Here is a 15674-nt window from a genome sequence, read left to right on the forward strand (position 1 = left end):
AAAGGAACAAAGAAAGAAACGGGGCAAGCAAGGATAAGTGTCATTTGAAGACTCTCACAAGGCCTCTTCTCTACTGTGGCATGAAGATTTTTTTTTTGTCTTTTTGAGACAGGGTCTCACCATGCAGTTCAGGCTGGCCTTGAGGTCACTTTGTAGTCTAGGCTGGTCTCCAGCTCACAAAGATCCTCCTGCCTCAGCTTCCCAAGTGCTGCGATCACAGGAGTGTGCCACCAAGCCCGGCAGGATGTTTTGATTTTGAAATGGATGCGCGTCCCTCCCTCCCAGAGCCCTTTATAAATAAACACAGTTATGATGGATGGTGCCACCTTTTTCTAGAAAAACAAATCCCCCCTTTACAAGCATGTTATTTATGAACAAAAAGAGAAGTAGGACTGCCCTCTGCGGCTCGGCTCACAGGAGGCAGCTGGGCTCGGGCCTCCAGGAGGCCCCCGCGGCTCCCCGCGGGATTGCCATCAGGGCGCACAGGCTGGCGCGGTGGCCCTCTGTGGTCGAGGCTCTCCCCAGCACAGCCCGGCCCCACGGTTCTGGCAGCAGAAGCTCTGGTGGCCCAGTCTGGATGAGAGAACCTTGTCCCATGCCAGGCGGGTGGGAGCGCAGAGGACAGCGGCTGGCTGAGCCTCTTCCTGGGAACCGATGTCCCCGGGCTCTGAGCCATGAGCTCTCTGGCCACTGTGTCCCCAAAGTCACTTTACAATGGGAATCGGGCAGGGGGGACCCGGTCCTCTGGAACTGGGAGGCCCCGGGACAGCAGAGGCGCAGTCACCTGTGTGCACGGCTGCTTGGGGAGGTCGCCTCCTGCTGGCCGTTTCTGTTCCTGACTGTGACTGAGCTCCACAAGGGACCAGTGGAACCCCGCCTCCCATCTCTGCAACCTCACCAAGCGCAAGTCCTCACGGGAAGAGACATCACAACCCTGCCTGGCCCAGGACCAGGACGTGGGGCTCAGGACTCGGATGTCCTGGAATAGGTTCTGCGGGCGGTCTGGCCTTTGTAGCGCGGTTGTGCACACTGGAAAAGGGTCTTTCGGCACAGAGAAGCTGAGGAGATAGAGCAAGACGCTCTCTCCTGGAGGGGTGGCCCTCAAATGTGCAGTTTGGCAAGTGTTCGAATTTCCCTTGGCCGGGTGCCTTAGTGCGGTGCACAAACTGAACAGCTCCCTCTGGGCAACCGTGCCCACAACAGAGAGCACTTCCTTCAGGGCTGAGGGTTACGCGCCCCAGCTTGATTCCTTTCCTCGGTCTGTGCTGGGGCACACTGGCAGCTTCCTTGTTCCCTGAGGACTGGCCAGGGCCAGCAAAGCTGAGGGCTGGGGACTCTCACCTGTGAGGTCCACTTGCTCTCGTGGCAGGTACTGTCCGGACGGCAGGCGGAACGTCTGTCCCTTGATGAGGCCCTGTGCCAGCAGCTTGTGGAAGGGCTCCCTGAGGACGAGAGAGGGACACTGGAGGCCCTGGCTGCTCAGAGCGGCACTGCCGGAGGGCCGGGGTCTCGGCTTTGCAAGGCCCCGTGGTGGCTGCACATCTCAGTCCCACCTCTGTGGGCCCCAGCCATTCGCCGTTCAGGCTCAGTTTGCCAGTCCATAAAACGGGCGTCAGGAGACTTGCCTGAGTGCTGGGAGGGAGGATCAGGTGGCACGCAGCATGGAAATCCCCAGCAGCTTAGGAACCACCCTTGGCTCGGCTGTGAGGTTCTTACCTTCTTCCTTCCCCTGGCCCATGGCGCCAGCTTGCAAGTGTTTTAACCCCACAAAGCCACACACCCCTCGGGGAGCAGGTGCCCTCAAGGTGGTGGCAGTCGTGGGCGCCTGCAGACTTCTGGATGCCCGTGAGCCCAGAAGCGTGTGTTCACCCCTCACGAGGACGGGGTCTTGGGGTCAGACAGGTGATCCCTGCATGGCTTTGTGCAACTTCGCCTACCAGCACAGATTGGTTTTTCCATAATGGTATGTGGATCTCGCTCACTTTTAAAAATAGCAAGCTTGTTCTGCAGTATGGGTGATTATATTTTATTTATGTTGTCTGTAAAAAGTAGTTTAAACAAAACCCTTCCTGGTTGAATAGTGAAGTTAAGAAAATCTAGGAAAAGTTGAAGCCATTGGCACAACCAAAGACTTCCTGACTAGGACTCTGATACTCAGGAAATAATAGCAAGAACCCACAAATGGGACTACATCCAATGAAAAAGGTTTTGAACAGCAAGGGCAACAGCCTCTAGAGCTCTGAATAGCAAGAGACAGCGATGGAGTGGGAGAAGGGTTTTGCCAGCTATTCTAACAGGATTAACATCTAGAATATTTAAAGAACTCAAAAAACCAAACACCAAAAAAAAGTCACATAGCTCTAACAATAAATGGGCAAATGAATTGAAAGGTGCTTCTCAAAATACAAACGGCTAGTAAATATGTGAAGAAAATGTTCAACATCTTTAGCCACCAGAGAAACAAATCAGAACCACACCCAGAGTCCATCTCACCCAGTGGAAACAGCTGTCATCAAGAACACAGAGAAAACAATAAATGCTGGTGTGGCCTGGTACACGGCAGGCTGAGACAGGAAGATTGCCACAAGTTTGAGGCCAGCCGAGATATATAGCAAGATCTTGTCTCAAAAAAAAAAAAAAAACAAACAAAAACCCCAGCCCATCAAACCCCCCTCAAAACACTAAGCAGAGTTACTCTGTGACACCGCTATGCACTCCTGGTATGCACCCAAGGAATTAGAGCCAGCATAATACAGGGGCCTGCTCAGACAAACACCGCGCAGGCGTAAGGGTGGATGCAGGCAGTGCAGGCTGCTAGCTCTGCCACCACCGCCCCTGCCCGGCCAATCAGCCAGCCCCAGGTTTAAACCTAAGGGCACAACGAACACAACAGACTCAACCCTAAAGAGAGCTTGTACGGCCAAGGAGTGCAGTGGCCTCGGTCACTTGTCACAGAAACACTGGGGCCTGGTGTAGCACATGCTTGATCCCCGCAAATAAAACAATGAAGACATCCTGGGAAAGGAGGAAGGAGGCACAGTCTGGAGCCAATGGTAAAGAGAAAGAGGAGGAGGATTAAAATCAAGCCTTGAGCCCAGAACCTGGCTGCACCAGCCTTTGCCAGGTGGCCCACCCCCGCCCCCTCCTGGGCATGTGCAGAATTGCAACCTGCCAGCACCTGATTAAACCCAGTGGCTCTGTTGCAGGCTGCACTCCTCCAGCTTCATCTTTCAGAACTCTCTAGGAGGCTGAGGCAGGAGGAACATCACAAGTTTGAGGGTAGCCTGGGTTACATAATGAGTTTAAGGCCAGCCTGGACTACAGAGTGAGACTGTGAAGAGTTAAGGGAATTCTAGCACCCATGGGAACCTGTGTCTTCTCTGGGCCCCAGCACTGCAGGGTCACCCCAGATGGCTCACTCCGACCTTCGTCCTGAGGCTAGGAGCGGCCCTGTCCCAGAGGGTAGTTGGTCACTGTTTAATTGGTTATTACTTCCACAAATAATTATTCAGAAAGTGACAGAAATATGCCCTATGGTTAAGGAGCCAGAAACGTGGTCTTTGTTCTTAGCCCTCCCTGAGAGGTAAATGTCCTCATGTGGCACTGGGTCTGTAACCTTAACCCGTACTCAATTCTCACTTTCTCAAGGAGGACGTTTCTTTCCAAGAATAGAGACTTTTACCTGTTTATGTCAAGACATTAAGCTCCACTTATTTAAAGAATTGTTCACTATGAATATATGATATGCTGGGTGTGCTAGAGCATGACTGTAATCCAGGTACCTGGGAGGCTGAGGCAGGAGGATTGCTGAGAGTTGGAGGCCGGCCTAGACTACATAGCCTATCTCAAAACTCCCCTGTCCCAAAAGAGTGTCCATGATGTCCACAAGAGCAGGACAGTACACGACACAGTCCCCAGGGTAATCTCCAGTCGGTGAACTCGTTTCCATAGGTAAGACGTGCGGTGCTGGGCTGTGAGTCTACGGCCTGAGGCTCGGACACTGCAGCTAACTCAGACACCAGCAGCGCTGCGAATATGTTTTGTGTCCTTCTCATGCAGCTCAGTTTATTTTTACATAAAAGGGCTCTGTGACTAATGGGGGGAAAATTAGTTTAAGCATTTAATTTACCTCCTAAATTAGTTTTCTCTACAGTAGACTTCTTTTAACCCACTTGTTCGCATGGAGTCAGGGAGCGGCTCCGGGGCCCTGCGTCACAGCGGGGTTGAAGCCCTGTATTTTTTAATCTATCAAAATTTTAAACACATATATTCCTTGGCCTACAGTTAGGACTTGACCTACAGATAAGCTCCCAAATACCTGGAAAGATCATAGATAATGAGGGTCAGTGGACCTTTTTTTGGTAATAATAACTGGAAAAATAAGTGACTACTTAAATAAATTATGGTATACCATGCATAAATTTAAAAGATGGGAGATTTGTGTGTGCTGATTTGGAAAGACCACTGTGCTATATTATTAAAAGAGAAAAAGACATAGGCAATAAATATATATATATTTTTTTGTCTTTTTGAGACAGGGTCTCTCTATGCAGTTCAGGCTGGCCTTGAGCTTACTTTGTAGCCCAGGCTGGTCTCAAACTTGCAACGATCCTCCTGCCTCTGCCTCCTGAGTGCTGGGATTACAGGCGGGCGCCACCACGCCCAGCTACAATCTTTAAAATGAGTATATCATATTGCTTCGGCAGCACATATACTAAAATTGGAACGATACAGAGAAGATTAGCATGGCCCCTGTGCAAGGATGACACGCAAATTCATGAAGTTTTCCATATTTTTTAAAAAACAAGTGTATCAATAAAATGCACACGTGGAGATATGCAAAATATTTTTCTGAAAGAAATCAAAAGACCCTTAAATGAGGAAAGGAATAGAGGGTGGGTGCAGGCAGGGAGAGACAGCAAATTTACCTCCTGTGTGGGTAAAATTTTTTCATCTTAACATTTATTACTCAGGGTCTCACTATGCTGTTGGCCTTGAATCTTCCTGCCTCAGCCTCCTGAGTAGCTGGGATATTGTTGTTAATATGGGTTATCTAGACAGGGTGATAATCAGACATTCCCCCTTCCCTCTCTTTCTCTGTAATTAAGAAACATTTTAATGGATGACCCAGAATTATGCTTCTAGCAGCATGGCAGACAAGAAAGCCTGGATTCTTATGCTGATGAACTTCAGAGCTGGCAGGGAGTCTGGGGCCACAGGCTGGCCCTCAGGTGGGTCTGGGACCAGATCCATGCTACCTGCACAGCCCAGAAAACCTCAGGCAGAGCCTGCTTTGAAGTGACCGTGATCATGGAGGGCAGCGTCCGACCATCCAGGAAATAGGAGACACCAGCACAGATCATCTCTAGCAGAGGTGCTGAAGGACTTGTGCACATAAAGGGGCAAGGCAGGCAGCTCTGTTAGAGATCACCAGAGGCAGTGCACACCTATCATCCCAGCACTCTGGGAGGCTGAGGCAGGAGGATGGCAAATTAGAGCCCCGCTTGGCAACTTAATGACTCTGTCTCAAAATCAGAATTAAAAAGGGCTCAGAATATAGTTCAGTGTGAAGACCCTAGTTCAGTCCTTAGTACTGACACACGTACACACGCACAGAATCACACCCTCACCCCAACACTCTCCCCAAGAGAACAAGCACCATGAGTGAGAAAAGGAGAAACAATAAAAGATTAAATGAGACCCATGGTCACCTTAGAACACAGCAGTATCAGTCAGATACAGTACAAGTTACGTTTAATATATGTTTGGAAATAAAGGCCTGAAATATGACAAGACTGTAAAAACAATAAAGGAGAACTTCTAGAAATGAAGAACATTACAACTGAAACAAAACTCACAGGATGGCTGAATCAGCAGATTAGACCTTGGAAGTCAGAGGTGGGGGAGAAAGAGACGCTGGCGCGAAAGGAGCGGTGTGCGGCCGGGCAGAGGCAGCTGAGCTCTGTCTCCTTATGGAAGTGGGGCGAGGAGGGGACAATATCTGCAGGAACCGTGACAGAGCTTTTAGGGTCCCACCCTTCAGATCACAGGAGCCCAGATCCAAGCAGGATGACTGGAAAGAAATCCAGACCCAGAGGGAGCAGCAGGCTTCAGAGCACCAGCGCTGGGGAGGGCAGCAGGGCAGGGGTGTCACCGACAGATGACACTACCACCCGTGGCTTCACGTCAGCCTCGCGGATGTGGCAGGGAGTGAGGCCGCCGAGGGGTGCAGGGCAGCTCGATGGCAGCACAGGTGCAGTGTACGGGAGGCCCCAGGTTCGATCCCTGGCATCGCATGCACGCACAGATGTTTTAAAAAGTTCGGCCGAAATGAGTATATTTTTAGACAAATGGACCTTCATTAGAAGAAACAAAAGCTATCCTAAAGCATATATATATATATATTTTTTTTTAAGCATATATTTCAAAAAACGAGAATGATTTCAGAATGAAGGTCAGCGACGCAAAATGGGAGGCCGAGGGAACGCACTGGAGAAAACACGGTGTCAGTGCAGCTCCGACCAAGCGCCACTCTCCCGAAGAGAAAGAACGAAGAAGTGCGTTCCTCTGCAGATTTAAAGACTTCGAACACAGTAGCCTGCAACTGGCCTGGCCAAGAGCCAAGAGACCGCAGGGCCAACAAGCTGCTCGAGCCAGGCCCTGTGTGTGACCACGCAGGTTACGGGTTACGGGACAGGGCACTCGGTGGGGAGAGGCAGCGTGTCCCACTGACGGTACTGTGACACCCAGAGCAACAGCCGCGGAGCGAGAGGTCATCTTAGCATTCTGAAGCCCCACATCAAGAGCGTGTCCATCGGAAGACATAAAAATAAGACGAGCCGAGAACTAGGAAAAAATACTTCCATACAGCTAAAAAGGGATTCGTGTCCAGGATCTTTAAGGAACTCCTACAAATCAATAAAACAACCCGCAACAGATAAGGGCCCACGGCCACACAGACGGGTTTCACGGGAAGGAAGCACAGAGATCCATGAACATATTTTAAAATGCTGAACTTTCTGAAGTAATCTGTACCTTTCAATTCAAGTGTAACTCATGAAGTGAGGAGCAAAATCTAAAAATCCAGAAAGGGTTTGGTGTTCACAGCGAAGCAGACCAAGTGTGTGTCCTGTGACGACAGAGCCACTCCACCCTGACACACGGGCGAGAGCACACGGTCCGCTGCACACGATAGCCCCGCGGCCTCCAGTGAAGCCGTGGAGACGCATACCACACCCGAGTTTCCTCTCCATCCCGTAGGACAGGAAGCAGTCAGCACCTCACGCACCGACGTCGCTGACTCTCAAGGGACGCGGGGCAATGAAAGCAAGACTGTGAAGTGTGATTGTACTCACGTCAGGTTCAAAGCCGGGCAAACCAAACAATGTGTGCTGTTAAAAATTTATCAGAAGTCATCAATTTATAAAGAAGAGTAAGAAAATAATGTGAGATTGAGGACTAAGTGTTAGCTGATGGGGAGGACGGGTGTAGGGAGAGGGATCCTGGGTGTTCTCAAGTAACATGACATCTCCTTCCTAACTGAGAGGACACGGGGTCCATTTTAGTCCTTACATTGTATCATATCTTAAATACACCTTTACTATACATTAAGGAGCATACACTTTATTTTTATGTTATGAGGAAACAGACCACAGGCCAAGAGGAAAAGAATGTACCAGTGGGTACACACTGTGATTCTCTATCTTCCAGCTCATTGTGTACATTTATCAGAGTGAGCTACAAAGGCAGATTTCAGCCAAGCACAGAAGCAGAGATTAGACAGAGAGACCGGATGATAAGCAGGACCTCACATGAGATCCTATATAAATCTATGTATGGAGTGTGATAAAAAAATAAGGTGTCTGAGTAAAAAAAAAATTATTACAGGAAAGACACATTGCCATGAACCCCCCTCAAAACACTCCCTTGCTTTGACCACACTCATCCCATCTTTCTTGCCACTTTCTGAAGCAGCTCTGGAGTATTCTTTCATGAAGGTGCTGTCCTGGCAGCCTCACCGTCCTGAGCCGATTTAAAACATTTCCCTTTCATGGTCATTCTCATGTGTGAAGAGCTGAAATCACATGGTGCCACAGCCGGTGAATAAGGTGGATGAGGACACTGAGGCAAGTTTTTATGATGAGCTGCCTATCTGTTGGATACCATATTTTTGATCATACTTTATAAAGATGCTCAGGAAAGAGGACCCCAGAATTGTTTCAGAAAGTGGCCAGAATGCTGGGAGGAGTTTTTTTTTCTTTCTGAGACAGGGTCTCCCTATGCAGTTCAGGCTGGCCTTGAGCTCACCTTGTAGCCCAGGCTGGCCTTGAACTCACAGTGATCCTCCTGCCTCAGCCTCCTGAGTGCTGGGATTACAGGCCTGCGCCACCATATCTGGCTAATATTTTTCATTTTATATATTTACCATAGCTTTCTAGCACCCCTTGTAACATCATAGGCCACTCCTCTGCCTCACAAGTAAAACTCTGAAGCTCCCTCCCAACCTCAGCTACACAACAGAGAAGGCCTGAAGGCTGGGTTCTGTGTGGGTGTGCAACATCACATTCTAGAACCAGTAAGCAACGTGGATAAACGTAGCTCAGATCGCTAAGGCTGGTGATGACCTCTAAGGCACAATTCCAGTCCTACACATCCTTACCTTGCTTCTGAAGAACTGACTTAGTTTCAGGCCACCACTGGTGAACTTAATTCTTCTGCAAAGTAGCATAAATGCACCGCCAGGCATGGTGGCACACGCCTGTAATCCCAGCACTAGGGAGGCTGAGGCAGGAGGATCATTGTGAGTTTGAGACCAGCCTGGGCTACAAGGTGAGCTCAAGGCTGCTGAACTGCATAGTAAGACCCTGTCTCAAAAAGACAAAAACAAAAAGTAGTATAAACGCTCACCTGTGTCTGACCATTTTTTGGTCATGGCAAAAATGACTAAAGAATCTTGCATAGAATAAGTGCATGACAGCGTGTTCTTTCCCGCCGATGTACAGATCCACAGGCATCCAGAAGTCTGCCAGCGCGGTGTCAAAAGGGCTGGAAGAAAGAGAAATGGACATTTAAAAGCCACTCTGCCCCAGCCGAGTACGTCAGGCAGCCCTACTGCAACGTGCATGGCCCCGAGATGAATTATGTTGGGGAAAGACTGATTCTCATTTAACAATATAGTAAAAAAAAGCTATGTAATAAAGGAAAAAAGGGGTTGGACCAGTGTTAACTTATGAATCTGTATAGATGGCTACAGAAGACACAGCTGGCATGTTTAGTAAGTGAAATTTCCATATAAAATGAGAAGAAGAGAAAAACATACTAACAAAAGGGTATCGCAGTATGACGCCTATTTGAATATCTAGATGTATGTTAATTTTTCTTAGGATTACACAATTGAGATATCTGAGTTCTTACCAATAGAGGGCCAGGTGGCACTCAGAATAGACTAATGTGCAGATGCTAAAATTCAATTTAAAACAAATTCAGTCTTACATTTAAAAGTAGCTTTAAAATAGTCAGCAGGAGCCTGTGTATGTGCTCACCGAATGCACGGAAGCGCACTGAGGGTCCAGCTGTCATAAACGAGCCCAGCAGCTCTCACCTGTGGATACCTTTAGGCCAACGCAGACTCTAAAAGGCAGGCTCCCTCCAGGCCTGCGCCTAACAGGCAAGGAGAGGGGAGGAGAGGAGAAGGGAGGAGACGCCACCTCCCCATCTTCCAGCTAGAACCCTGGAGGAAGAGGGCAGCACTGGGTGGGATGGACCCTCCACTCCCCGCGCCGTGACTTCCCGTGCGGTTGGCGGTTGCGCAGCCCTTTGCCTTTTCAGGTTGGTACCTTGAGGCTTTGGCTCTTGTGGCTTCTCCCTGCCCCAGCCCAGGGCCCTGGTCCCCAGAGCCCTCAGCAGGTTGTCTGGCGGTAGCTGTGTCTCTCCTCCAGTTACTATGCCAACATTCTGGTGGGTTAAAACAATTTTTTTCTTTGTGAAAAAATGGTTCCCTCAAGAAATATGACTGCGGATCCAGGCAACGGAGAGGAAGTGAAGGACGATATTTGGCTGGGAACAGTTTTGGGATAAATTAAGGGGTGGGATGTTGACAGTAGCAGCAGCTACGACGGATGTTCTACCCGGAACCCAAGCTAGCGGGAGCCTGGGCCGTGCGCAGGCTTAGCGGGCGAGGAAGGCTCTGGGCTGGTCACAAGTGGGCAGCCACGGAGGTCCCCAGACGTCCCTGGAACCAGCCACGGGCCTGCATGGTGCTGGCGTCGCGCCTCTGTATGAAGGCTGAGGAGCTGAGACGGGTGATCCCAGCCGGCTGCTCCTCCATGGGGAGCACCCCTGTCCCTCCTCGAAGGATGGCCACCAAGGAGGGCCCCTGGGTGGGTGAGCCGGCACCCTTTGTGCCTGCACAGGAGACCACAGACTCTGCATCCCACTCACGTCCTAAGGGCTCCAATCACGGACCGCAGTACTCCAGGTCAGGGTTCCGCCAAGGGAGGGCAGGAGCGCCCCTCTCACCAGAGAATATTATTTTGCAGCCAATAAAGAATAAGGCAGCGTTTCTGTATGCCCCCGATAGGGCTCCAGAGCACTCCTACCATGGACAAGAGCCACCCAGCAAGGTCCTTTTAAGCTCTTTCCATTAATTTTTTACTTTTTTGTTTCAAAGAGACATGCATGCACTCAGGCATGCGTGCCGGGCATGGTGGCACATGCCTGTAATCCTAGCACTTGGGAGGCTGAGGCAGGAGGATCGTTTTGAGTTTGAGACCAGCCTGGGCTACAAAGTGAGCTTAAGGCCAGCCTGAACTATATAGCAAGACCCTGTCTCAAAAAAGACAAAAAAACCAAAACCAAAACCAAAAACAAAAAACAAAAACTCAGACATGCGCGTTCACACACACACCTGTCCACACAATCAAATGGTACGTGCAAGATTTATCACACAAACAGGTCTTCAGCCCCAGGATTCCCCTTCCTCCTGAGCTGTCCCTTACCCACTTTTGACTCTTCAGCTGCTTCTTCAGACCATTATTTAAGAGCTATGTTCATCTTCCTTATGGATTCACCCACTTCGGAGCTACCTACTGACTGTGTGAGACAAGTGGCGACGCCCCTCAGCTCTCCCAACCCTTACCCTGCGCGCTCCCTGCAGTTACTGCGTTATTTTAGGAAAACCACGTTACAGGATGACAGCGGTAACGCAGCACACAGTAAGGATGGAGCGGCGAGAGCGCCCTCCCGTTTCCTGTCTGCCTGTCTTACATGGGGACGCACTTGGCAGGGAATTTAGCACGCTGCCTTTACTGGAGCCTGGCTTTCTTTTTCCTTTTTTGCTTGGTTTTGTAGTCCTGGCGATCAAACCCAGGGCCTGGCTCACCAAGGCCAGTGCGCTGCCGCTACGCTGCACCTGCACGGAGACCGTCCCACTGCGGCGTCTGCACCTGTGCAGGGCTCCCACCAGCCTGCGCTGCCTGGCTGCTCCCAGGACTCGGGGACCTCGACCCCAGCGCTCCTGCTGCTCCCTTCCCGTCACCTCTGTACCCTGGCCTGTGGGCTCCTCTGCCTATATCCTGTCCAGACGGTTCTAATTCCATCGCGGGGCCCGTCCCTTGGGGGCCCCAGGTGACACACGCTTGGGGACCAAGCAGGGGCATCACCTGTGAGCGTTCCGGGGGTCTGTGTACCGGAAGTAGTACCACGCGGAGTCAACAAAGGTGTCCATCGTGTCTGTCTCTCTCCTGGCTGCTCCCTTGCACCTAGGAAATGAACAGAGTTCATCAGCTGGACTCTCTTTACATTGTAATGCAGTTTCCCACCAGCTTTCGAGAGAGCCGTGCTGAGCAGGAATTTTAAATGTTATAACAAGGCCACATCACGAGAAGGTAATGCAGAGAAAGCTGATGTTTGAAGCAACCCTGCAACATGAAAATTTCAGTCTTCTATATTTCAAAGCTTATTCTCTACTTCTCTTCAGTTAACCTGGTAGAAAATCTAACCACCCGCAAGGGTGAGACAGGGCGGTGTCTTTTGTATGCTGCTGACTATGTAGGCACAGGGTGCCTCCAACCACTGCCAACTTTAGGACGCTTTTAAGCAAATCAATGTATGAAGAGAAATTCAGGACCAAATGCAGCGAGGCCGCTGTAAAAGGAACTTGGTTTTCTTTTCCACTGCTGTGCTAGGGCGAGGGATGCAGGACTCTACCCGGCAGCCCAGGAAGACAAATGACCCTGGAAGCCCTCAAGGCGGGGGTGTACCAGACCCAGCCCCGACCAGCTCGTGGGAATCAACTGTCAGCCTCTTGTCTCAACTCTGCATCAGACCACATGAAGTTTACGGCCTGAAATGAGCTCTGCTGGGGGTGTGATCGCCACAGAAATCAGCAAACATTGCAAACCGTAAGTCCCGCGGGGAGCTGGTTGTTCTGAATTTCTGAGCACAGCGCTGCCCAAAGGTGGGCTCTTCACTGAGGGTGGAGACAGCCTCCTCCGTGTGAAGGGTGGAGAAGAAAACAAATCTCTGTCCTAGGGCCAAACCGACTCTTAGATCACCCTGAGGGGTGTGGGTCAGAACTGGGCGCTGAAAGCCACTCCACCCAGGAAGCGGAGGGGCTGGCTCTAGTCGGGCCTAGCACGGGGGCTCCACCCCAGGACCTTGGCCCAGGTCAGCAGTCCACAGCCCAGCCAGCTCTCGACGGGGACCCTCTGCAGGAGTGAGAGGCCAGCTGCCCCCATACACAGGACTTCAGGCAGGGAGCGTCCTCGGGTTCCCCGAGAGCGGGGAGGGGGAGGAAATGACGGATGTTCTGCTAACTAAACGTGCAAGGACTTGAGTCTGTTTTTAATTATAAAACAAAAAAGGCTGTGTCTTCTGTGTAGCATTTGTGAAGCTGTTCGTATCAGTTTTTCAAATACTACAGAAGGGAAAGCCAACCCCTCGTCCTGGTGCCCATGTCCGCTGATTAAATCAAGGGGGCTGAGCAGAGAGCTCAGAGCTGTGGGTGCGGTGGGGTTCAGGACCCCAAGAGCTTGCATTTTAGTTCTGGGGTCTCCTGCTGGACACGAGCTTGTCAGCAAAGCCTGGGACCCTGGTTCCTGCCACCCAGAGCCGCTGATCTCAACAGTTTACCTACAGACAAATCCAGGTCTTTTTATCTGGAGTGTGGTCGCCAGAACGCAGACACTATTTTGGGAAATAATTAGAAGATAAAGGCGACTTTTTCTTCCTCACCTCATTTGTGCATGGGTATCAGCGAGGGAGAAAATATTATGATAGAAACTGCTGGCTTCTGGCTGACCATCCTGACAGCTCCTTTCCAGGCCTTGCTGAGCCTGAAGACAACCACCTTGTCCCAGTGTGGACACTGGAACCAGGTGTTATGGGTGATACATTGTGTCAACTTGGGGAGTCTAGAGGCTTGGCTAAGTGACTCAGCAGTGCTGCATCCTGGGGTGCAGAGGACACGCCCTTCGTGCTCTAGGATGTTGTTCATTGTGTCAACGTGAGAAGTTTAGAAGGTTAACTATGTGAGTGCCGCCCCCTGGGTGGGGGTCGCCTGCTTACAATATCAGGGAGGGAAAGAGGCTTACAAGCACTGCCATTCCCCTCTTTGCTCTTGCTGCTTTGTTATCTTCTGCCTCGAGCCACCACTGTAAGCTAAATAAACCTTTCCTTCCTTCATTTTGGGTGTTGTGTGTTTTGTCTCAGCAACGAGAAAAGTAACCAAAACAGAATTTGGTACCAGAGGAGTGGGGTCGTTGCTGTGACTATACCTGACCATATGGTTCAAGAGCCTTCAGAAATGGCTTGTGGGAAGAGTTTGGAAAGGTTCGGAGATGTTGCCTGAAAGAGTAGAGCTCGAACACCTTCGGCTATTCTGTTTGGGAGATTCTGGTCAGAGCTCAGAAGATCAGAAAGCTGATAGAAATCCTGCCAGTAAAGACCGGGTTCGGGAGGTTTCTGCTGGCAAGAAGAACTTCATTGGTCGTTGGACTCCAGACGATATGTGTTATGGCTTGGCAGAAAGTTTGTCTCCATTTGCTCATGTCCAGAGACTTTGCCTAAGACTGAGACTAAGGGTGGCAGTGGAGTGATTAATCTGGCAAAAGAAATTTCAAGGCAGTCGAATGTTGGGGAAGTGGCATGGCTATTGCTGGGGGCTTTTAGCCAGATTTATATTGAGAATCAAGAGCAAAGAGCCCAGCAGGATGATTTAAAAATGTTGTGAGTTTGGCCAGAAAGGAAGCTCCAGTAAAGCTGTGGACTGCAAAGATAAGGCTGAGGAGATCTCTATTGCTGAGAAGGAACAGGAGAATAGAAAAGATGGCCTGAAGGCATCACAGGAAGCAGCAAGTCTCCACCCTGTGCAGCCTCAAAACTGCAAAGGTGACAGACCTGGCCTTGAGAAGAAACCTGCTGAGCACCATGTTTCAGAATGGTGGCAGCGGCACCAGATTCCAGAATGACAGCAGCATAGAAAATTTGTTCCTCAGAATTGGATTCAGAGTGCCCAGTGATCCAGGCACTTGACCCCTACAGCCAAGAGAGAGGAAAGCTTGGCTACTGCTCCAGGTGGCAGCAGACCTTGGCATCATCCCCGTGGCCCTGGCTTTAGGTGCATGGTGAGTGCAAGAGTTCTGAGGTTAAAGAGGCTTCCACCCAGATTTCAGAAGGCCTTGGAGCCCAGGCAGTGTGTGCCCGAGGGGGCAGTGTGTGAGGCTGTGAGTGTGAAGGTGCGCTTTGAGACCTCAGAAGTTTAGAAAAGTCAGGTCTGTGCATCATCAAAGGAAAGCTGCAAGGAGGGAGCAAACCAGGCCTAAGAGAGAAGCCGTGGAAGCTGTAACCACCAGAAGTGCCACAGGGGTGGACTCATACAAGCGCTTTGGAGCTCACAATGTGCCACAAGTTGCTTCAGATGCTGGTCATGGAACTATAGGACATAACGTTAGCCCTGCTGGATTTTGGACTTGCTTTGGTACCAATGCTGTGTCCCCGTTTGTACCTTTTAGAATGGTACTGTTTATTTTGTGCCATTGAATGTTGGAAGTATTTAACTTTTCATTTGTACAGGGGTCACAGCTAAGAGTTTGCCTTACATCTTGGAGGAGACTTGGGACTTGGACTCTTCAGCAGTGCTGAAACTGTTAGGACTTTGGCAACTCTTGCAGATGGACTAAATGCCTTTTGCATAAGGGGATGTGCATGAGTCTTTAGGGTGTGAAATGTTATGGTTCTAATGGAATATAATGTCTTTGTGCCTGGAAACTGGTTTAAAGAAATGCCTCTGGTTGCCAAGTTGACAAGGGGTGGAGTGTTGCGGCTGATACACTGGGTCAACTTGGGGAGTCTACAGGTTTGGCTAAGTGACTCAGCAGTTCTGGGGTGCAAAGGACACGCCCTTCCTGCTCTAGGATGTTGTTCATTGTGTTAACGTGAGAAGTTCAGAAGATTAACCATGTGAGTGCCACCCCCTGGGTGGGGGTGTCGCCTGCTTACAGTATAAGGGAGAGAAAGAGGCTTGCACACACTGCCATTCCCCCCTTTGCTCTTGCTTTGTTATTTTCTGCCTGGGAGCCACCACTAAAAGCTAAATAAACCTTTCCTTGCTTCATTTTGGGCGCTGGATGTTTTGTCTCAGCAAGGAGAGAAAAGTAACCAAGATAGTAGGTGAC

General features: G+C 50.2%; 1 protein-coding gene across 1 annotated transcript in view; it reads right to left on the reverse strand.

Annotated features, from left to right (window-relative positions):
* The window catches only part of Lars2 (leucyl-tRNA synthetase 2, mitochondrial), a gene marked incomplete in the record, with an annotated part of 104831 nt that overhangs the window by 8343 nt on the left and 80814 nt on the right, over window positions 1-15674 (reverse strand). The window contains 3 exon segments of the mRNA XM_013513567.1: window positions 1342-1442; window positions 8908-9045; window positions 11661-11759. Coding sequence (XP_013369021.1) covers window positions 1342-1442; window positions 8908-9045; window positions 11661-11759 — 338 coding nt within the window.

Source organism: Chinchilla lanigera, unplaced genomic scaffold, assembly GCF_000276665.1.
Source record: "Chinchilla lanigera isolate Chin_1 unplaced genomic scaffold, ChiLan1.0 scaffold00019, whole genome shotgun sequence".
NCBI classification, from domain to species: Eukaryota; Metazoa; Chordata; class Mammalia; order Rodentia; family Chinchillidae; genus Chinchilla; species Chinchilla lanigera.